The sequence below is a fragment of the Chamaea fasciata genome, unplaced genomic scaffold (genome assembly GCF_029207755.1).
Source record: "Chamaea fasciata isolate MVZ Bird 193981 ecotype frontalis unplaced genomic scaffold, bChaFas1.0.hap1 SCAF_6, whole genome shotgun sequence".
Classification (NCBI taxonomy): Eukaryota; Metazoa; Chordata; class Aves; order Passeriformes; family Sylviidae; genus Chamaea; species Chamaea fasciata.
Window position 1 is genome coordinate 31463879 of NW_027094091.1, and position 24979 is coordinate 31488857.

Genomic DNA, 24979 nt, shown 5'->3' on the forward strand with positions numbered 1-24979 from the left:
TGATCCCAGCTGGGGGGTGTGGAACTGTGAGTTAAAGCATTGAACAATTCTACTGAGGGAAAGTAAAAATAGGTAAGCTACCTATTTTTGTCTTTGATGCTTTCAAATGTATGTGATAACCTCTGATGTATTGGGTTGTCCCATAGTCTTTTTTGGAATGTTGTTTTAAAAGGTTGGGAAAATGTTATGCACATACATCTGCCATAAAAAGTAGCCTTTTTCAAAAGAGAGGCAAAATTTGCTTCATAGCTAATAAGTGCTTTAGATGCGTTTATGGGAATGAAAAGAACCTCTTCAGGCCTGTGCTTTAGCCATGTTTTGCCTTGAATCAAGCCTTGTATCCTGTCTCAGCTACCAGTTTGTGGTTAGGTGGTGGGGGTTCTTCACGAGCTATTTTTAAAAAATGGTAAAATATTCACTACAAAATATCAACCAAACTTCTTTCATCACAAACGCCTAGTGAAAATGTGTAGTGAAAAGGTAACTAAGATGGTTGTCATATCCTTGGCTATTTGCCTCTCTGTGTTACTTCTTGCATTGTGAGTTGTTTACATTATGGGATAGATTTGGCAGGTAATAAACTAGCTATAGCTGTTGAACATGACTCTCTAAAGCTACTTGCCAATGTGTTAGCATGGCCAGTCCATTTATGTTTCTTTACAGGGTAAAATGGGAATCTTTTTGAATTTATTCTGAATAATGGATACATTATGTGTAAACATCTGTATGATCTTTTTGCTAAAAAGCTGAAATATGAAATTCCTATAATGCCTAGACTGGTCCAGGTGGCATAGTCCAGAAATAATTTATCAAAAAGTTAGCCTGTAATTACAGATCTTGAGTCTTTTGTGTAATGATTTGTCATGGACACCTCTTTAGGAACTTTTGTTGGCTAATGCCAAAACAGCTCTAAAAAAATTACCATTTTACCTACAGTAAGCTTAAGCCGAAAATGAGCTTGTGCATAATAAAATTGTGTCAACACACTGTGAACAGAACCCAGTACAGTTTATTGTAGATTAAGCATGTACATTTCTTATTCTGAAGCTGAGCTACAGAAAAAGCAATTCTCCCTTACCTCTGCAATGTTCACTCACTTTAATGATGATACACAATGAGCAGTTGTTCAGGATGCACTCTAGAGAACAGCTAAAACCATTCTCCTTCCCAGGCTTGTTTATTTCTGACCGTCATTTTCTTGGTTAGATCATCAAGCTTATTTTATGTCATTTCCTCCTATACTGCCATCTGTTGAGTTTTTTAGTTGGTTTATTTTTTTTCTTTGTTTTGTTTTGGGTTTTTTTATACAAGGCAAAAGAGCCCCTTTTCACCACTGCATGTTTTTTCGTGATTTGCAAAGTAATGGCATTCAAACTCAAAACTCTGGAACTGCCTGAGTTTACACAGGCTGTCCACTGCTGTTTCCAAAGCACAAAAATAGAATGTGTGGAAGAGTTAAAATGGGGCTGCAGAGCCAACCTGTAACTACCCCTGACATACCTGTGATACTCTTGCTAGTGTAGCTCCTGTGCAGGTGACTGTTGTTGCTCTAAAGGCATACAATCCACTTCTGTTCCTCTTGGGAGGTTCACAGGTTCTGTTTTGCAGAGCTGCTCCTTGGACTGTAAGTGCTTCCTGGAGTTATTTCATCCTTGGTGCAGGACTGGTGAATGTCATGAGTTTCCTATCAGCCTGTTCCTCCAGCATTTGAGGGTTCCCTCCACTGTAAAAGAAACTTCCCAAGGCTGGTGATCTCCATGAACTTGAATTTGCTTGGTACGAATTACCCATTAAAGAACAGTTGCACTGTTTCGATGGATGTTTACTTCTTTAATAAGGAGGCAAACTTATGTCTGGTAACCTGTCTCTTTATGGCAAATGTGCGTGAAATTCCAGAAAGTTCAATACAAAAATTCCTGGCAGGCATTTTTTCTTGCTCCTTCACAGAATATTTTGTTTCATTTTTTTTAAACAAAACGATACTGCCAGAGTTCATATTGATTCTTTGTTCTCACATTGAGAAATGAGTTCTCGTATCCTAAGGTGCAGTCCAGTACCTAAAACCATATGATTAATTTACTGTGAGATCATTTACATATTATTTGTTTAAAGGAAGCCTTAGCAGTCTAAGTTAATATAGCAGAAAGTTCATTAGCGTGTGCTCCACAGTGTCCATTGTGGCTACTGGGAGTTAGTTCACATCTGAAAATTGCCACTTTTTGCTCCCGTGAGGAGTTCTCCAGGCTCCTCTCAAATGCCTTTTAACAAGACTTGTCAAAAGCAGTGCAGGAAAATCACTCTTACAAAACCACTGCCTGCTCTCTCTGTTATTAAACTCTTCCCCTGTCTGCCTGCCTGGAAGCAGCTACAGGAGCTCCCAAGATGAGACAAACACGCGGTGGATTAGCACTGCTAAGCCAGTGGGACACTGTGACAGCTCTGACCTCTGAGTGACTTGCTAACTCTACATTCAGTGGAAACTCAAAACAATTACAGGCTGTCCAGCTACACCCACATTAGTTTCCTGCTGTCATACTTCAAGGAAGTTTGTGTGGGACAGGGGTGTATAAAATGTTCTACAGCAGCCGAACAGTAGCAGCTGAAAACAACACAACTTATTGGTGTTAATGCCCATCGTCTTCATGTGTGAGCCATACATGCAAAACTCTGTGAAATAAAATATTTGCTAAACATAATTAGCTGAGATATGTTGGAGTGTGTCAGTTCACTGTAATTTAGGTTTATACTTCACTTAGCCTAGCATTCTTGGAGAAATAAGTGAATGGTTTGATAACCTTCTGGACACTGTGGCAATGAATTATAAACTAAAGTGCTATGCTCAATAATTTCTTATCAGACAAATTTCAAAAGTATGATTTTAGTAAAGGCAGGACTGATTTTCTGTGAATCTCAACATCTCTAGTGTCTAGGTTGGTAGATAGTGTGTGGCTTTTTGACAGCAACTTTCTTGAATAACATATCAGCTCATGTACAGTACAAAAATTCTCAGATGAAAAACTGAGATCAGGGGACAGGAGGGCTCTTCATCCTCTCATGTCTTGGAAGCAAGGCTTACGGGAAAAAAAAGTGCTTTTTACTTGTGTATGTGGTGATATTTATGTAACAGGTTACAACACTGATCTTGGTTGCTTCTATAAAATAATGTTTGTACTGGTGAAGTCCTCAAGACCTGGTTCAAATATGCTGGTAATGGTTAACCTGTAAAAGGAAACAATTTATATTTTAAACGTTAAGATGAAGTTCTTAACATAAGCTGCTATGGTCAAGTTTTCAAAGCACAGAAGTTGATGGAGTACAGCAATGCAGGAATCTTGCTCATTTGCTTCAAGTACCCGTTTCTACAACAGTGTTCACTGTGTCTGCTCTTTTAGAATACAAATCTTTAGTTGTGTAATTATATATTTCATGGGGAAAAAGGAGTGACAGGTTCTGTTCCTTTGAGATAGCACAAGCCAAAATGTGTTGCCCCTGAATCAGGCTGTCATGATTCTGTGAAGTCAGGAAGCCATTAGATATCCTTGGTGGTATGGAAATAGGACTTCTGTAATAGAAAAAGATAAAACCAGCATAAGAAATTTTCATTGATTTGATAATCATTAATATGTACAATGAATTCTGCTGTTATAAACTATACTAAAAACTGAAGTGATGCATAGGAGAGAAAATGTGACAGAATGGCTTCTTGATATTTGTTGATAGTTACATCATTTTTGACAAAGGTCATTTGAATTCCATAATAAGGTGATACTTTGGAGACCCTTGCATAGAAGTTATCATAGAACTTGTATTAAAACACTAAGCACAAATTGTGTACGAGAATTTAAGACAAATGCTTGTTCCTTGTAAGTGTATCTATTACAAAACAAAAATTGTGAATTATCTGAAATGAAAAAGCCCAGAAATTAGTTTAGAGCCACTGAACAGATCTGCTTTGTGGTGCTTCTGCAAGCAAGTCCTCATATAGCAACATTCCGAATATCACATGTGCATTCTGTATCTGCTTTCTAGAGGCAAAATGTGAAACTTTTGTATTGTAGTAGTTGTTCTGTCCCCTTCTATTTGCTGTATGGTAATACCACAATATATACTGGTTTCCATTAATGTTGACAGGCCACTACAAATTGTGATTTATTGAACGTCAAGTGTAGCAATGTAGTGGTTACTTGTGGGTGACTTATTAATGCGTAGTAGTAGTTGTTTGTATCTACATAGTCTCTAAATTAAAAACAACAAACCAAGAAAGCCTGTATTGTGTTTGATGTCGTAGGCGGTGGAAGAAATTCCATAATCTGTAATGTCTGTTTACATAGAACTTCCTTGTATGAAACAGGTTTTTAGTAAATGTGAGATAATTAAGGGGTTGGATCTTAAACTAGAGTAAAAGGGCACCATTAACCTCAGTTGAACTTCACGGGTTTATAACGGCTGAGGAAATAGCAGGAAGTATTTGCATTCTTCACTTTTTCTAAGACTGGAAGATAGAGAAAAGAGTTGACCAGAGGGCAAACAGAAAAAATTACGGAGTGCTACAGAAAATGATACATTTTAGTTTGGATAGGACTCTCTTTTATTGCTAATATTATGCAAATAGGTATATATTAACTCTGATGACTTATTTTTTGCTTTCAGTTAATTTAAGTTGTGATTTGGTATCATTTAAATGAAACTGATACCCTACTCATGCAAAACTTTAGAAGTCATCAAGTTTAAGCACAGTTTCCTTGCTTTTAGCAGAAAACTAGAGGAATGCATGCTTATATGAAGTGCAAAACTTCCTCTTGGGGGGACATAACGTACAGCATCTATTACTGTATGTTTATGGAAATGAAGAGGCTGTATGTGGGCAGCCTTTGTACAAGTTCAGGTGTTTGGAAGAGGTGTGCCTGATACCCAGTAGAAATGGGGTACATAAGAGCAGCCGTCTACAGTCACTGAATTGGGGTAGAGGGTATGACTGAGGTATGAATTTGTGTCCTTCTTGCTCTTTAACTCAGGCCATAGCTTCATCTGGTATCACTGTTTCTAAAATCTGCTAAACTGAAGGAAATTATCCAGTCTAAAAATGCTGGGTAGAGTGGAAGCATGGATTGTATTTGCCAGGCAGCACAGGGGCCGTGAGAGACAATGGGACATTCAATATAAAATAAGAGTACCAAGGACACAAGGGAACAGTTAATCATTTTTAATACCTAGAGTTCTGGTTCACTTAATATTCAGAAGCATTTGCTGTTTCAGAATTTCTGCACTTCATAAAAATTCCGTGGTTTTTGGATGGCATGGCCTTAGTTACTAATTCACTGCTGGTATGTTCATAGGGCCTTGTCTTCTACTCTTAAGTTCTGTTTATGCTGATGTCACTCAGCTGAAGACAGTGCGGCACAGTCCTGCACTAGAGCACAGATGCAGCTTATATCTTTCTTTAGACATCCACACAGCCTGTAATCACATCTGATACCGTGTCTAGTAATACAGTTTTTCACATAGTTATTATTCCAGTAAGATAGCCTGAAATTCTCAAACAGTCATATTCAAGAACCCTCTATTGCTAGGCACTGATTGTACAGTATAATTCTTTACCACCATAATAACTTATCGAACAATTGCAAAGTGTTGGTTTCTCTTTATTTGCTACATATTCTATTGGCTTTGATAGGAGAGAATAAATGTTTTAAAATACAAAGGCTTCACACCACATTAATAATTTTATGCAGCAGTGTTGATTGCTTTTACGAATGGATCAAATTTGATGGCTGTTGTCAAAGCGAACTAAGAATGCATGTCATGGTTTACACCCAGGCAGCAGCCAAGCCCCATCCAGCTGCTCCCTCACTCTCCCAACAGCAGGACTGGGGAGAGAATTGGAATGGTAAAGGGTAGGAAGCTCGTAGGTTGAGATGAAGGGGAAGCAAAAGCCACACACTCAAGCAGAGCAAAGCAAGGAATGGTTTCACTGCTTCCCATGGGCAGGCAGGTATTCAGCCATCCCTAGGAAAGCAGGGCCACATCACACGGAGCAGTGACTTGGGAAGGCAGAATGGCAGAACCACTGTGTAACAGTGTTGATTTTCAAAATGCTCAGTGCTTTTTGGTATGACCATTAGCTTACCGTGTGATATGAAAATTTCTAGCAAGAGTGATTTATCTGTTGTACAATCTTTCATTGTAGTGGTTGTGTTGAAACTGACAGTTTTGTACAGTAGTGAGAACATGTGTTCTTTAGTAAGAAATAATAATTATACTGTAAAACAGTGTGAAAGACACTTAGAAATTAGTTGGAAAGTACATATATGCAGACATCTCTTACCTAAGCAAATAAGGAGTTATATTAGATTACTCTGCTATATCAAAAAATCAATGAAATTAATTCTAAACAATGTATCACAGCTAGGAGTAGTATAGAAGATTTTTAAAAAGGAAGTATAAGCATGATAACATGAGGCAGCTGGTTTCAAGGAGGTATAAATTATTCTAAATAAGAGGAGAATTCATATATTATAGCTATATAGCAGAAGGGAGTAGGAGAAAAATAAGAACTTTATCTTCACTTAAATCTGGTGTTTGCCTCGTGGTTTAAGGTAACTAATACTACATTAAAATATGCTTGAAGGCAAGGCAAGTTGCTGTGTCAGTAGTTAAATTGAGGTGAATCATAGGGCAGAGCTAAAGAGCTGAGTGGAGTTGCATGGGAAACTGTTACTTTGCTTTACAGAAATTGTTTTGAAATTACAGAAAGTATTCCAGACTTTCTAAGCAAATCAAAACCTGAACATCAATGTCAAATTTCTGTAAGTGGGAAGACCAGTTTAAGATAAGTTTTTGAAAAATTTATATTGTGTTGCTCTTCAGAGCCAATTTACAGTGAACTAACTTATATCTAAGTAAAAGCTTATACTAGCCAAAAAATCAAACGTAATTTGAAAACAAGCTAATAAGTAAATAAAGTCAAAACAGGACCTCTTAACAGTTTTGCAACTTATGCACCATTTTCCATAATTGCTACTCTTTTCTATGAATATTTTTCTATGAAAAAGTATTTTCCTACAAAATGTTGTATTTGGATGGTAATTTCAGCCTCATCAAGTTTACAAGGGATATACACAGTGTTTATTACAATAATCCTGTAAAGAAATGCACATTCGTCAGGAGCAGAGGTGATGCTTAAGAATGAGGCTCTGAGTGAGAGGGAGACTTGCAAGAGGTAAAACAGAATGGGATCAAATTACAGCCAAAATACCAGAAAGCAGTGAGACATTCACAGCCACCCCTTTGAAATGAAGGGACCTAATTTAGGAACTTCTGAACCTATGCCATTGATAATACGTAGAGCAAGTGGACAGGAGAAAAATTATCTCAGATCACCTTCAGAAATGAGAATAAGATGCCACTGGGAAAGTCAGACAGTGTAGAGTTAGATACACAGGTGAAAACTGAGTATGAAAAGAATTATAGTACTGAAAGAAGGGAAGTAGAGAATTTCAGCAAGACTGTAGAATAGAAAGAAAAAGCTAGATGTGCATCAGCAATAATACAGGTCATTTATTCTCTAAAACTGTTAGCTTCTCAAGAAATACATAATTTTTAATTATTTGAAATAGAAATCAGGACACTAATCGGTCTTGGTCAAAAAATTCCTTTCAAAGACAGATTGATTCCTACATGCATTCCCTTGTTCATGCATGTAGGAATCAGAATTAGCTCATTTTTTGATTGGAAAATACCATTCTGATACCATGCCTCTGAAACCATTTCATTTAGATGGGAGAAAGAACATCTTACTACTTCTAATGTTACTGATTTTCAGGAGAAGTATTTAAATCTCCTGGGACCAATCTAAGGTGATGACTTTGTGGAGATATTAAACTAGCTTTTTACATTTTAAAAATTATTCCTTCTTTTAGGCTCCTGGTTTCTTGTACACTGTGTTTTGTTACCAGCACCAGTAACTGCTGTAAGGAATGAAAAAGCAATTGTGTTTTCAGTTCATTAACTTTATTAATTTGACAGGTTTTCACAGATAGCCATTTCATGACTTCAGGAAATTTCAAGACTAGTTAGCATACCTTTTTTATTGGACTAGAAAGATGCATGTTGAGAAATGCTGTGTGAGTTTAAACCTTCCTCCTTTTCATCCATAAAATTCAGGGGAAATACCAGTAATTTGAGTCACTCTAAATTTCTTAAATCAGATTTAATGTTGGTCCTTTAAATGTTGAACCCTTTAAAAAAGGAGACACTTACTTCTCTACCCATTCGCCTCTCTTACTGTTTCGTGTGACTAATTAGACATTTTTGGATCTGAATGATTGTGAAATAACACATTCTAAATAATACTGCTAAAAGCCAGACTTTTAAATATAAAAATCCTTACAAAACAGATATTGATGAATTCCACAGCTAGTAGGTTTTCAGGCCTATAGCCTAATGATTTATTAAAGATTAAAAATTTTTTACCAATCTCCTATGTAAGACCACGATCTGTAAGATAATTGAAATTTACCAATTGCCCCTGCAGACTCTTCTGTCTGCAGAAAAATCTGGAAATGGTAACTTTAAAGATGCTGTACTCCATTGTGAGGATTGCTGGGCTGCTGCCTAGTAGCTTGTAAGTAACTTATGAGTGCTGAGAAACTTCCCAGAAAGCTGCTGAGAAAACCAAGATCTGACAGAGCACCCTGACACTTCTTCCTGACAAAAAATCTTGTGGGTTTTAATGTGGTTAAGCTGAAAGGAGAGGGTGACAGGCTGCCATGACAGTATTGGAACATACACTGTTCCCATCAGTGTTCAGTATGAGGTCTGAATCCTGTTTAAAGTTTTAGATTTTCATACAGTGGTGGGTAAAAAGCAGTAGAAAGGTAACAGGTTTATCCATGTTTCTCTGTCTAGTTTCTTGATAGTAAGATTTGTTTATAATTAAATTTCCATTTTTCAAGCTATTTTAAATAACTCTTCAGAGGAAAAATTACTGTAGCTAGTTATGGCACTTAACAATCAGTGTCATGTATTAATTAAAATCATAAAATGCATTTACCTTAATGATAGTTTCTTCTCCTGAACACTCCTAAACAAAATCAGCATGCCTCTATGTTAACTTGTACACATTCTTGTGAAATACAGTGTGCTGGAGTCAAAACCTATGTCTTGGTTACGTGCATGTGGGTTGGCATACAGCTGAAATCAGTTGTGCTCTACAGAGCAGGGGAATTTAATGAGCAAGGAACAGTGGCTTTCAAAATTACACACTGCTGCAGTGCACTGTATGGTAGGTGGCTGTAGTTCTAACACTATGATTAAGAGTGTGGGAACTGAGAACATCTGCTAAGGGAATCGTCCTTACTGTAGCCAATTTAAAATAAATAAATACATAAAAATGCCTAGTGCTGTAAAACTGACATTAAGATACTGGATACACAAGATGAAGCTGAGGACATAATTTTAATAATTATATTAAGTAATCTGTGGGGTAGTACATGAAGGAAGATATTCTGTCATGCTGCATTATGTCATCTATCCCCCTTTTCGTTATTCATACTGCAGTTGATGAGGTTGAACAGCTGGTATTACAGCAAGGCATGTAACTGATCTATGTGTTTTCCTGAAACAGATACCATCCCATGTGCAGGCACTCCATGAGTTAGTTGAGTGACACTTACCAAGCAGAACAATGAGCCCTAAATAGCACTTGTGGTGGCGTCAGAACTGGGGCTGCTGCAGATACATTTGAACTGATCTGATAACCTCAATGTAACACACTGCGTTTGGAGCCAGTGCTGAGCCCACTCAATCCTGCTGATATCAGTGCTCCTGGGAGTGTACCCTTGGCAAAATGTCCCTGGGTGGTTAGAAAGCAGAACAAGCTTTATGTACTATCATATGTCATTGTAATAATGAAACAAACCTTCTCTTAAAACTAAAATACTCAATCATTTTGTTTAGAACTGCACTACTGACCTCTGCTAACTAGCTGCAGCAGGCCCTTTATCTGTTTAACTATTATCATAATTTGCTCGTTTAAGATTCTAAGTTTCTTGTAAAAAGCTAGAGGTCATGATTCTACAATATAATGATTTTGTTTGCATTAAAAATTCTGGTCACCTATAGGTTAGCTGAATTTGGACTCGCTGGCTGGAATACAGTGAAAAACTTTACCAAAGCTTTAATAGCAATGTGACTTTTCCCTCTCATTACAAAAATTCACAAAAAAATCAGTTTGCAGGTGCTCAGTAGAGATTTGGCAAAAGCAGAATCTGAAAAGCTATTCCCATTACACATGAATGGAAAATTAGAATTGAGTACTTGAATGCCACTAAGTGCCAGGGCTAGTATAGGGAATGAGTGGGACTATTCATGTAGTTGGTACTGCAATGAATGCTAGAGCAATCCGAAAATGAGGTGCTGGTGTTTGCTATTCTTTCAGACCCACTATAGACCAATCTTTGTAGAGGAAAAGGCTGCCTGGCTTGAAGACTGAGGGAATAAGAGCAGTAGACTGTGACAAATTGCCTTTGGCAGGGGAAGGAGGAGTTTGGTTTGGAGAGTAGTGGCAGCAAACCTGGAAATTAAGTGAGTTAAGAGAGATAAGACTGGCTTGGAAGGGATCTGGGGCTCAGAGCTTAGAAGGTGGACGTTTGTCTAATGGCTCTAGAAAAGTGATTTGGGTGTCCCTATGATAATGAGACTTCAGTATTTCCCCTTCCTTTCAGAAGGAAAGAAAATCTAGAAGGTGATGGGCAAAGAAATTATCTTAGCATTGTGAAGGCTGTGGTAGGAAATGCCAGCTAATGCTACCTCTACTGTTTCAGCTTGTTCCCTCTGTGTGAATGTAGTTATTGCAATAGTTTTATAGCCACTTGTTTCTGCAAATCTATGGCCTCATCCAGAATTCAAACTGGATCTCCTCATGGGATGTGGGAGTAGGTTTGGGTAGGGAATGGAGTCAGTAGTAGACTATGTAGGGTGCTTCTTCCATTTGCTGGCACAGTTTGCTTTGATAGTAAGGAACTAAGAGAGTGAAAACTCATCCTGATTTGTGCTCTTCCCTCTTCATTCCCGTGGTGGTGGGTCTTGTACATTATTGTGGAAGAGCACAGAAAGCTCTGACTCTTGGGTGGCTGGCAGACAGATTCCAGTGCACTGCACAGCCACACATGGCAGTGCTGTGCAAGCATCCAGTCACCTCTTGGGTGATCCCTAACCTTGTCCCATGTTTGCTGCAAGCCTGGCACAAACCTCTGATGTCTTTTTTCAACATTTCAGTGAAGATTGAACCTCTTTTCTGTGTCATCTCACAATTGTTGCAATACCATTCTGCTTAATCCTTCTGAGTTTTAGCTTTAGATAGTTTCTGATTTGCTCTAGAATCAGTAAAGGATGTGCTCATTAGCAGAAATCTTAAATGTGCTGGTGAAGAATAAGGTATTGAGAGGGGGAGAGAAGGATAAGCATACAATCTGAAAATTATCAAATATCTAGAACTTTTGAAATTCAGCTAGCATGTACAGGTAGTTAGTATTAACACTCCTTGTTTACATGCATTTACTCTGTTCCCAACCATAATGGTTGGTAGTTCTCTCTTTGGCTATTTACATTAGAAAGAATTGCAGCTTTTTTGTTGCTGTTCTATATAGCATTGAGGCATATTGGATTTCATGAGGTCTGAAATCAGCTGCCAATACAGTGCACATACTCATGTTGTAAACAGTAGTATGGCATTATTTTGATGTCTGTTATCTGGAGGACTGAAACTCCGTGAAATGAAAACTGATTATTGTGCCCCACAGGGAAAGGCAAAATACAGTATCAGCAAAACATTCAAATTCAGACTTGCAAGGCTGATTATTCTGGTTGTCATGTGTTGTACATAAGGAGTTTCCCTATGTTTCGAGAGCACATAGTATTGGTGCTGTTAAATATCTTCTTTCCTGTAAACAGTTAAGTCTCTAATGGGACTGCAGCTATGCAAAGCAGTGCAATGATTCTTGAGAAATAACAAAATGTGCTAGGAGTTAATAAGATACACTGCATGGTGTAAGGCAGGCGTTATAGCAGGGACAGAAGTTTATAGCATTTGACTTGCTGTCACTGATGATTCATTTAGGTATTGAAGCATTATGATGTAAGTCAGCATGAAGATTGTAAGGCCAGAAGTATTTCTTGGGCAGCAGAACTGAAGAAACCATATGTCCCATATGTCTGTTCAGACCAACAGTGAATAAATCTACTCTAGGTTTTGCTTCACAACTCCTTAATCTAAACTAAAATCTTATGATCTTTCCCCCATTTTATTGCTCTTTAGTTCTTGTCATTTTGGGTTCACAGAGTAGATCGGCAGATGTACCAACAAACCTAAATTGGAAGATGTGGCTCAGGGAAGGAGCCTCACATGCTTCCCATGCCAGGAGTTCACTGCAGTAGGTGTGTCAGTAGTATTCTGGTCTGCAAGGCCAGAGTAGAGCTGCTCTGAAGTCAAGCCCCTGAGTGGAGGTCAGGCTTTGACACTTACCCTTTTGCTGGAGAAAATTGCGTCTAGTTGCGAACACTGAGACAACCTTTGGAATTGAATCACACCAAGGCAGTTCAGTGAGTTCCAACTGCATTAGTCATCAATCCATGCCGAGCTTGGAATGAATGTAATGGAAAAAGCTTGGGTTCAACTCTTCACCTTTTTAGACAGCAGAAATATTTTGATTGTTTTTGTTGTCTTCCTACTGCCTAACAAGGCAAATTAAACTGGTGTGGGAGAGAGTTTTGTGGCTGGGTTTTTGAGGTCCATGCATTTATCCATATACAGCTCCTAAGTCTTCCTTCGTGTATGAATTCACTTTTATTTAACAATGCTAGGGTATACTGCTCATTTGGCTCTGGTAAGGTCCAAATTCCCTGTGAGAATTCCTTATGAAACTTGTAAGCCTTCACTGTTTCCAAGACCTCTACATCTCTGTCAAACCTAGCCAAAATTGGTCACAGGTTTTAAGTACTCAGTGGGGATACTGAAAGTTTTCCTATACAGTCCCTTCAAAATAATGTCTTAGAAAATAATAAGGATTAAAATCTTTCACTTGTTATCTTCTTAGTTAGTCTTTTAAGTTATAGTTAATCTTTCTGGTTTAATGCGTCTGTTATAGAAAGATTAAAGCAAAATGCTGCTCCTTTAATATACTTGAAAGTATATATTAGGGATTCTTGTATCACCTCACCAATTGGTCCAACTCTGTTAGCTATATGTGACATTACCCAGTAGTTCAGGGAAGCATATTTTATATTTAAGACAAAACCAACACAGGCAAACAGAAATGGACTTTCCTTTCATGAATTAATAGTATTCCCACTGATTCTCTAGGGAGTGGTATTGAATTATGGGGGGGAAAGCCCTGTTTGAAAGAGTTCTAATTTAGGTGGAGATTATGCATATTTAGTCTGAAATTGATTTATACTACAGACCTAATAGAAAAGAGTAAGAATGCATTGTTTGTCATACTGTATAGAATGAGAAAATTAGACAACACTTGAAGTATTCAAGCCACCGGTAATTTGCCAAGTTCTGGAAACAAAACTAAAACTGTCTTTTGTTCCTCATAACTCTGGTAGTTACTGCAATCTAAAGAATCCAGATTTAACCCTTCAATGATGAATTTTTAACAGGAACATAGTTCTAATGATATTTGTCTTGAGAAAGATTATGATTCTTGGAATATTTGGATCTTCTTGGAAATGAAACTTTAAAATAAAATTTTAAAGAATGTCTAAAAGATTTGACAGGTGAATTCTGGGTACCATTGTTTAAAAATTTTATTACCTAAAAGACAAATACTTCATCATGATAAAATGAAAACTTTCAGAAGTACTAAGAACATGCAGATTGCCTTTAAGACACTCTGTCTTATAGTGGAGGTTTTTTTGTAATTATATCTGTGCACACCAATCCACTGCATATTTACTTCAGTGACATACTCCCATACAGTAATCTTGAATGATTTCCAGCCTATGGAAGGAGTCCATTTGAAGAAATACAGTTCCTGTAAAACAGCAGCAAAGGTGGAAGACACAAGCAGGGAGCAAAAAATAACCACCACTAAAGGCTAGAAATTTAAAATTTGATGGTAGGTACCTGGATAAAAGGGTAAGAAATGTGAATTGGAGTCAGCAAGTTAATGGAAATTTTCTTTTAACTTTTATTCAGTTAATGGAACTTTTCTCCTTTTTTATTTATATTGAAGTAGTAAAAATAATGAAAAAAATCAAAAACACCACAGGCATGACTGGAATTATTAATAAAATTTTCTCTAGTGGTAGAGGAGGAGATGCAGAATGTAAGAGCAGCAGTTTGTCCTCCTCGTTCCTTTTGCAGCTGTAAAAATAACCAGTAAAATGTACAGAATGTTGTTGGCTTGAATAACTTTCTTGGTATCCTCTTAGACTTGCAGTATCATTTTAGGAAAATGTTCCTCTACTGAAGTATCTGAGATGTATTTTGACATGACAGCAAGTACCTATTTAGAGCCAAGTGCAGAAATTTTGTTTGTTTGTCACTACATACCAAGTCAAAATAAGTATCTAGTAAAAATCATGCTACAAGCAGGCAAAATTTTAAGCTTCATGTGTTTTCTCTAGAGGGAGAGACTTAAATTGATACCAATTTAAATGCAAGTGTTTGAACTTTTTCCACTGATGTGCAAGAACAAAGATTGCTGTTAAAATCCTGCCGTTTAGAAACGTGTGGTCTTTGATTTTCCTGTCAGACAATTAGTAAATTTTCTGTTTTATGAAGAAACGTGGGAAAGGATGGTATTAGTTTCTCTTAATCTTGCATTTATAGCATTCTCAGAGAAATTACATTAGGATAAGTGTCCAAAAAGAGTTCCTGCGTCATCAGGTTTATTCCCCTGCATTCAGACAGTCACATTTTTCACATACGCAAGGTCAGAGTCTTAAGTCTGACCACAGCACTCCTGACAAGTGCTTCAGACCTTAATGAGTCTCATGAATAGAAATTACCTTACGATTTTCAACTCACATTTAAGATGCATGAAATGATTAATAGTACTTTTATTTCCTCTTCTTGCATCCAATCCCTTGATGTGCTTATAGAGAATGATCAGCCGTAGACTCCTGTGGTGGAGTTTCCTGTATCTGATACTCTTTGAACATTTGTATGTGGGAACTAGAACCACTTGCGAATTTCCAGCACAAAGTCTTAGCAGTACGCTGAAAAACAATGTTAGTATTGTATTTGCTGAGGAAATAGGCTCAAATATCTGATCTACTGTTAAGTTAGATATCAGCCTAAGATTGTAGTGCTGCGGATGATCCAGGAAACAGAGCTTTTGTGTGTAGAGATTTCCCTGGTCACACACTTACCTGCTGCTGAGTACAATGTGACTTATTTATTGTGTTCTAGTAGAAATTTATGACCATGTATAAATTATTCACCATCCCAATTGTTTAATGACCTGACCAGTGCATTTCCAGATAATGTGCATGAGTAATCTAGGCACAATGGCACTGGACTTAGACTGAGAAGCTCTCCTTTTCTTTTAAGAAAAATTTAAAATTACAGAAACTGTGATGTCAATTGTCTGCCTATGTTTTTCTCTTTGATTATCTCTCTGAAAACACTTTAATTAGAACTAGAGTTCTAGCTTCTGAGTATTCAGATCCTTTTAGAGGAGTGGTGGTGTGTTCCCTGGGGCAAACAGTATTTATGCCTGTACTTAACATAAAACATAGAAATAGTTCTGTGAGGTTTTCATAAAGCATATCCCAAAGCATATGTTCAGCATATGCCTTGTTGTGTTGGATCTTTACTAAGATCCCCTACCATTTTGGGGACTTCTCATTGCATGTTAATAAAACTGAAACATGGGGGAACCATTTTCACTATAAGCATTATCTACCTCTGCTCCATCAAACATTTTTTCATAAAAACAATATATTTGCATATAAGCTTTCTACCTGCTTGTAGGCTCAGCAGTAGAGACTTCTTCTAGCAGGGAAGTTTCAGGACAGTTGTTTCTTTGTGCGAGTGTTGTCACAATCTAAACATTTGGGGTTTATCAAGTTTTCATTGCATTCTCGTTGCCATAGTTTTCCTGCTAACAGAAAACATCTGAAAGAATTTCTTTTAAATAGGGAGAGAAATAAAATAGTCAGCTTCACTGTACTTTCAGAACTAATGCTTCATACTTTTTTTAACCCTCCATCACTGAATGTATGATTTGGCACTTGAAGCATATTGACTTGTTGCAGGAGAGCAGGAATGCTCTGCAGAGTCTCAATGATGTGCATTAAAAGAGTATACTGCCACATGCAAAATAGGATCCTGCCTGGTACTAAATGCGTGTTTGTAGATCACCTGCAGTGTTGTAACTGACTGAATCCTTGTAGTAAACTCACCACTGATTTGGTTTCTTAACTTTGCAGATATTTTCTTGAGTAGATTACTCTCTCAAGCTGAAACTATGAAACTGGCAAACATTAATGAAAGTCGGATACACCTTCTCATGCAAGTTAGGAAGCCCCTGTCCTCTGCAAATGTCGGGGAACTGCTCTGTACCTAAGAAAATGAAAATCTGTAATTTTCCAGCCAGACACACATACCTATCCTGCTGTTGATCCATCTGCACTCTGTGTTCTAAATCAATTGCTCCGCTCACCAAAGGTCCTTGGAGTAGAATTCAATACAAGCTATAAAGAGCACATACTAGAATTAGATTTAGAATTAATATAAACACTCTATCAGAAAATTATGTTTTAAATCTGTTTTTTATAGTATCTCTTGTGAAAGCAGCAAAGAATGAATAACAGGTAACTTAGAATCACAGAATTGGTAAGGTTGAAAGGGCCCACAACGGGTCACCTGGTCCAACCTTCCTGCTCAGGCAAGGTCATCTGGGAGCACAGTGCACAGAACTGTGTCTGAATTGTTCTTCTGCCTTAATGTCTGTAGGTGATTGAAGATCTGATAAAGAGTGGAATTAAACCCCTAACAGTAAAGTCATGCATCTTGATTCATGAATAAACTGAGGGTGGGGAAACCTTCCTTGACTTCTCACTAACCCTTTTTATAGCTCCTTATCAATGTGGAACAGAAGGGGTGACAGAATGTTTTCCTTCAGCACCCCACACTTCAGAACTTACTGGGAACAGAAGTAATTACAAGTAGATATCAGGGTCTCTTAGAGAAAATAGAGCAGATGTCAATAAGATTCCCACAAGTCTTTTTAGTAACCTCTTGCAATGCAAAAAATTTCTGAGCTGTTAATCATTGTAGTATTATCAAGGATATGTATTTAGTGAAGCTAAATGTAGCAATGGTAACTACATGCAGCCCAACAGACCCATTTTTATGCATTAGCACAGTCATTCATTTCCCGCTGCATTTAGCTCTTCCAGAACAAGCCAACTATAGAAGAATGCCATGAAGATTAATCCAGGATCTCCCTCTGCAAAAGTTAGGCCTGCTACTGTGTTTAAACTTAGTGTTCTTTTACCTCAGCATCAGAGATCAGATGTGAGCTGAGCAGAAGACTTGCCCGATGTAAGTGGCTGATTTTGAAAACTCATGCATTGCAGTGGTGCTTTGTGTTCACACGATCCTTGCGGGCCTTTGTTCTGTCACAGCATTAGCTGTCTGAGAGCTGAGTATCTCAGCTGGTCATTGGTGTACATTTTGGCACTGAAGTGTCTGATGCTTCCAGTGGAATGTTCATCTCCCCTCTGTCAGGGGCAAACCCAGTCCCAAAGAACAATGTTCAGGAGGAAATTAAGAAGGAACAGAAGTACAAAACAAAACCAGCCCTTTGCTCCCTGTTCCTCCCCCCACCACTTCATTCTTGAAGCAAGGATCTTAAAGACTGATTGAAACAATGTTGAATAAAATAATTTCAGGCATATGACATTTAATTCCATTGCATTCATTTGGCTTCTACCCCAGTATCATTAAGTATTTGAGTGGTGCTTTAGCTCCTTAGAAGCAGAGAATTCAAAATAGCTTCAGTATTAAATACAAGGCCTGCTGTTTCCATGTGTGCGATTTGGATTGCCTTATTTGCATGCATATCTTTTAGGTATGCAAGACTAAGTTGTTTTTCAGCAAAATTAGATTAAATGTGGAAACATTAGTGATTTGTTTGAGGTCCCTCAGTGAGTGTCAGCAATGTAGCCTAAACTGTTGATAGAAGTTGTTAGGAGTATAAAGCTGTAGTGCTGAAACTGAGTTTTGTCTGGTAAAACTTAAGTAAGAGTTAAGCATGCTTTGGGTAAATATATCGAAGCCACCTGCTAGAAATCATTTTGGCTCTGCAAGGTTCCAAGAGTCCTGTGCTTGCTGGGTCTGAAAATAAATAGCATGTTGCACTTTGTATCTTGTATGTGGTACGGTCAGCGATTCAGTTCCAAGCTAAAAGAAGGCTTGGAAATGGTGTCTCCTCTAGCAGTCTGAAAATGCACTGGGAATTTGAGGCTGTAAGAACATTATGAAGCAGTTAAAGAAATGCAAAATTTCAGTCAGAGACCATATCTATATATTTTAAAAATTGCTTTAGTTTTTATAAGATCTTTTAAAAATTCGTAGCAGTAGTTTGCTGATGCTGCAGAATAAAAATAATATTATAAAACTTGATTAACTGCCAGTTATTTATTTCCATAGTTCCCAAGAAATTTAGCTTACATCTTTTTTGTCACAAGACTGATTGAATAATAGAAGCAGAGATCAGATAGTTTCTGAAAAACAGTAATTTTTTGAGCAGTGGAATGTCTGGCCTTGTTATGAATAAGAAGGAATATAGCAATATACATGTTACCTCAGAGGTACAGTTAATTCAGGGTTCCTGTTGAGTTGAACTGAAACTGGAATTCTGTTTTGATATTTCATTTACTTGTTTCAATTAGTACATTTAGTCTCCCATCATAAAATGATCCCTCATGCATACCTACCAACTTACTCCAACACAGCCAGGCAGTTTGTATTTTTAATTTATATTTTGAAGCTGTATTACATTATGAAATCTGATTTTCCCTTTGTTTTATCTTGGACTTGATGTGGGAATAATGGAGGGAGAACGATACCTTTATATATATATATATATATGTATATGTATATATGTATATGTATATATATATATATAATTTTTTTTCCCTCCTCAGTGTTTTGGCATCTAGTGTGTCTGCCCATTTGCTGAAGTAGATTATATTGGACAGTGTATATGTAACAATACAGCTAAGACTGGCTAGTAGGCAGATGCCACTTTATCCTGAGATAAAGCTGTGACATAAACTGACAGTGAGTAGAAAATAGTGTTTGCTTTGTCCCATGACGTGAGGTTAATGTTGGCTGTTAATATAGCATCTTATGAGTTTTCTGCAGTTGTAGTTTGGCTTGTTGTTTTACTATTTGTTTGTTTAAAAGTACTGCATAGAGTTTGAATATCTAAATAGATTCAACCTTTATGTGCACTTTACATTATTTTGGTGCAAATTATTATCTTTAAAAAGTGCATTGATGTATAGTGACCTGATTTGCAACCTAGTGATTCCATTAGGAGTTTTGATAAGGATTCCTGTGAGTGGCAAGACGCATGTTCTGATTCTGCGCAAAGAAATACATCAAGCAACATTAAAAATGTCAGTGTTTTCTGGGGAGACATTAAATCACTGGATGAAAACAACCACATCTGCTTATAAAGCATTGAAAAAGACTTTGTAACTTTGGCTGCATAGAAAATATTTGGAGAGACTTACTCTTTACATCTTTCAGTTTGTCAAAGGAGTGAATAAACCTTATAAGCAGCTTTTAAAAATATTTCCACATTCCTGTATGGAAAATATTTTTAGTTTATAGTTTCAAGACCAGAAGTTAATCACTAGTTTTTTTTATCCTAGAGCAAATATTTACATGAAAGCTACTAAACACTTAAAGATAGGGTGGCTTATAATGGAAGTGAGAGCTCATCTTTAACTTTGGAAGGGCAAGCAACACCGATTTAATTAAAGCAGTGTTAAAATAGGACTGCCGTTTCTATCACAGTGATTCTCCACCCCTCCAAAAAGCCCTCCTGCCATTTTGTACCACACATTCTTGTCCTGTGCAAATTAATAGATCGTTTTATTTTCCACAGGAAATCTGAAGACTTTTATAGTAAACCCTCCAGTGTCAAAATGAACACAGGTATGCTGCATCTGTGTGATTTTTTTTTTATGTGTTGTTTTGTGAGCAGAAAAGATCCCAAATTTACTAGAATTTTCGTAAACAAATTGTACTTTAGTTGGTGCTGAACTCAAAATAAGCAAGATATTTTAATAGTATGCCTGCTTATATGAATTTGTATCCCATATATAAAATTTACATACATGTTTTTCTATGTATGGACATATATGGATACACAAAATAAAAGTGCATGTTTAGCCTTCTGTGCTTAATTTGATAGTATCAGTTTTGTGCGTGTGTATGTTCTATGTGAAAATACATAGTATGAGAATAGAACAGTGATGGAAAAGTGTTATTAAAGCATCACATTTTCCTAAGAAAATACGCATGCTTTAAAAAACCTTTAGTTCTGTTCTGTATTGCCGCTAAATCAAGGGGCATATGAACACTGCCCTGTATTATAAGCTGCACTTGCATATCAGCTGGGGATAATCTTGAGGATATGTTGTACTTACAGTGCTTTGTATTTTCTCTCAAGTTGCTGTAACAGATGTATTGACCAAATTAAATACTCTATAGAAAGTTATCTTCATGATCTCTGACAACGTACTAATATTTGCTCCTGTACTTCTGAAGTCAATAAGCCAGTGCTGCTCTTTGTGCTGGAAGAGGGAATAGGCCTCTTGAAAGCAGACTGCTGAAATCCTAGCCTCAGTCAGGTGTAAATTTTCAGTTGCAGTCAGCTCTTTTAGACTCCATAGGTGAACTGTCTGATTTGCAGATTCACTGTGGTGCAAGGATAGACCAATCCATCCTTTCCAAACCAGTGGCTTTATCATTGACCGCAGTGCTTCACCACGACATGATATGTGGGACCTGAGGACCAGAACTGCCTTTGAAGTCTGAATTTCTGCAGCATGCTCTAAATCAAAGGGATTAGCTTTTTCTGTGGTACAGGTGCTATTATCTAGATCACTGTATTAATCTGGCTTCATGTCTTCCTGTTGTCTCAGACAACTGGAACTCAGTAGGATCCACTTTTTGAGCATATCTTTTAATACAAAGTTAAAATATATTGTCTCACTTGAAACTGCTGCGTTCATAAGTAGAATAAGCAGGACAAATTAACTTTCTCATTTGAGAGTGTACTTTTGCTCCCCAAAGTTCTGGTTGATTTCAATTGTTTTTCAAATGCTAACCAAGATGGTGTATTCTTCATTTATAAAAATGCTATTTGAAATTTGCCCCGTCCTCTCTCATTTTTAGTGAAGATGTCTTTCCTAAACACGTCAGTCTGCATCATTAAGGTAGTACTAAAATATGACTTGTTTCATAGAACTGTAATTTCAGATGTAACTTTGCTAATCGTCATACTGTAATTACATTGTACATTGCCATCATGAGTCAAAATCATATGATAGATATAATTTTATAGCTTCTACTTCAAAAAATGTGAATAAAGAGGTAAATGGCCAGTTTGTCCTACTGCCTGAAGTATGACTTTGTTCGGTGTTGTACTAAGATTTTTGATGTCAGTTATGAATTCCCAAGAGAAAAGACATAGGATTTAAATAATTTGTGGCTGAACTACTTCGCTTTGGGATTGGGAATCTTCTGATCAGACAGGAGCCTTAAAAACAGACCTTAAAGACCTGAACACACCTTAAATCCTCTCCAGTTACTTAGAGATACCATGATTTTAGGTTGAACTTTAATCTACTCTGCACTTGGACAGTGAAAACATTTTTCCGTCTTCTATATGCTTGATATTAATGTGCATGCTACCAGCTGCACTGAAAGGAAGGTATTGACAGAAAATGTGGCATTTCTTCTCAGTTCTATTGATGTAGATTGTTTTCCAACTGTAAAAAAAATTAAAAGCCTGTGAGTACGGTGTAAAAGTGGACATCTTGCATCTGTCCTTGAACCCATCCAAAGCATTACTTCATTAAGAAAGAGAGTGACTCAGGTGGAAGCTGTTCTGTGTGCTGTTCTGGTCTAGCTATTTCCTTTTTTTCTTTTTTATTTTCCCTTTTTTTTTTTTTCTTTATACACTACACTGTGTTTTGAACATGAGTGTTATAGGTTTGGTTTGGGGTTAGTGGTCTTTTTTATTTCACTGCTTTATAACAGAAATTTGTGCATGGTGCAATTGAAGGTTATCAGATGCTATTGATTCGCCATCAGTTTGTTTTTAAAATATGTGTTTCATTAATGACTCCCGCAGATAAATGAGCTCTCTAGTTTGATGCCAGTAAGTGGTAGAGAGGCAAAGCTAATGTATATGCAGCTTAAAAAATAAAAAGTAAATCTACTGCTTAGACTGGGCTCCTCTAATCCAGTGTTCCCTGTGGCTGCAGACTTGGCAGTCTGTCTCAGCAAACCCTCTGGATGATATTTTTGTCTACAGAGAAAATGTTTTGAAGAGCTTTGGTTTGCAATACTCTACCATATATGGGAGGGATTTTTTACCATTTGATGTTAATTCTGTAGCACATGTTACGAAGGGATATTCAGCAGCATAAGGCAATGAAACATTTTTGCAAAAGCAAAGAAACGGAGGTAAGATATAGAGGAGTTTTTTCAGAAGTATTAAGGGTACTTTGGCTCATGCTTCCTTTTGGAGTTCAAATGTTGTCATAATTTTAAAATAGGAGTCTCATAGAATGTATGTGTGTTTTTAAACCCAAACTAAGCAATCATCAACAGAATAATATTTTAAGCTATATTTAGGAGGTTTCTTCAATAAATCTTCAGGTATTCTAAAGATTGATGAACATCATTAAATTGGTTGCTTGATTAACTAACTCACAGAAAACATGAGCTGCCCCTGAAACTCACATCAGGATAAATGTCCTTATTGTTCATTATACATATGTGCGTGTATAGCTCATGTTGGAGGAGAGGTAATTGCATTGAGGAATAATAAATGGAAGTTAATTGTTAAAGCAGATTCTTAGTGTCTATCTGTAAATATTTTGGTTGAATTTCACACAGATCATTCTTGATAAATGCATCTAATTTTGAAGTTATTAAACGAGTAAGCTGTTTGCATTAGATGAAGCACATAAAGAACAGCCAAGAGTGAAAAGTATGCAGTTCTGGAAGACTGCAAATATTATCTATTTGTTAAAATTAGAAAGTCATTACATGGTCTATTCTCTTATTCTCTTACATTTTGTCTGGGAGACAAGAACAGGATTTCTTGTGTCCATGCAGAGTTCCTGAACAGATGGTTAAGCCACTTTTAGATCACTGAAGTAAATTAGGTAGTCTTGAGTTCCAGGCATTCTACAAAAGAATTTACTTTTTAGCAGCATGAAAGAACCAAATAATAGGTTTACCTGTCAATGTAAATTATGTGGTAAAAAACTTGTCAGGACATCTGAAAAGGAATTCAGAGGAAGAGTGGAAGGAGAGGAAGCCCAAGTAATAGCCTGCCCTGCCAGGATACTCCCAGGGCCATCACAGGAGCCACCAAAGGCCTATCAATCTCCATAAACATGGAAGAACGCAGGGACTCAAGGGCAGGCAAGAACACAAATTAAGGAAGTCCAAGAAACAAAGGGTCTCCCTTGTCCGGGTCCCTCCCAGGGCTGTCACAGAAGAGCCAGGCATGGAATGAGTGGCAGACTCGATGTTTGAGCCCAGTTGCTAGGAGGATCCACTCTGTCCACGTGTGCCCTAATGGACCTTCAGCCAGAGAGGGGAGGGTGGTGAGGCCATTGTGCCGTGTTAGTGTGAGTGTTTGGAGCTGTGTGTCCAGCCACGTATGGATGTGCTATGTACATCTGTCTGCTGGGAATGCATTTCTGGTCTCCCTCCTGGTTGGACCTGGGGACAGCAGCAGCCTTGTCTGTCTGCCTGTCTGTCTTGGGTGATTGGACCCAGCACTATATATTTGCCTCAAAAGGTCAGAATGCAAATAAGGAATAAGAAGCCCTGTTCTAAAGACTTCTAAACTTGAGTTCACTGTGCAGACAAAAGGAAAAATGCTACCATTCACAAGTAGACTGAACAGAATAATAATCAGCAAACCTAATGTTTGGATGCCATTTTTCTTTCCTTTAATAAGCTTTAAGAGCTTATTAAAAATTCCTTGCCCCTGGCTGCTCTCTCTCATCTCTTCACAGAAGGTCACCATCCTTTCATCTTTGCCCCCTTGGTTTATGCCACTGTTTTCACTGACTCTCTGAAACAGTCTTTTTAAGAAACCCAGCCCTGGTTCTTAAAGGAAATGGTGGTGTTTTGAATCCTCTCCATCTGGCTTTCGGGCAGGACCCAACCAGTTGACTATTTGCCAAATACAGATACCACTCACTTGGGGTGGTGCTGTCTCTAGTGGGAGCAGTTCTTGGGGCTATGAATTTAAGGAAAAGAGTTAAATGTGGAAACAATTAAGAGAGGGAGAGAAAAAGAAGCTGCAATTGCATTTTAGACAGCTGTTTTGGTTGTGAATTGCTGTCTGACTTCATATTCTAGCACTGCCACAGACCTTAGCTGATTTGGGTCTCCTTTGCCTCAATGTTAAAGCAATTCCTAGTGAGACAGGACTCCTTCCTGAAGAATTTTTCAGGTCAAAGGAATTATGAGTGTGTGTATACCTATTTGTGCACATGTTTTTTATATACGCAAACATTTTATATAGATCGTTTCATATAACCTCATTTGTTCCTTAAGTAACAGCTGTGGAATATTAATTGCTTGTAGTTTGCAAGTGAAATGGGCAGATGATCATTAAGTTGGTCTCCCTTACAGTTTCTTAATACTCCACACTCCACTTAATGGGAGCCTGGCCTGAACATAGATGAGAGG

The 24979-nt window shown here is 37.4% G+C and overlaps 1 protein-coding gene across 4 annotated transcripts in view; it reads left to right on the top strand.

Moving 5' to 3' along the window:
• SORBS2 (sorbin and SH3 domain containing 2) overlaps positions 1-24979 on the top strand; it is a 148461-nt gene that overhangs the window by 48346 nt on the left and 75136 nt on the right. For all 4 annotated transcript variants that reach the window (XM_066185869.1, XM_066185870.1, XM_066185871.1 and 1 more), the window contains exon 3: positions 20136-20185. In XM_066185869.1, coding sequence (XP_066041966.1) covers positions 20176-20185 — 10 coding nt within the window. In that variant the 5' untranslated portion in view covers positions 20136-20175. The remainder of the gene's footprint in view (positions 1-20135; positions 20186-24979) is intronic.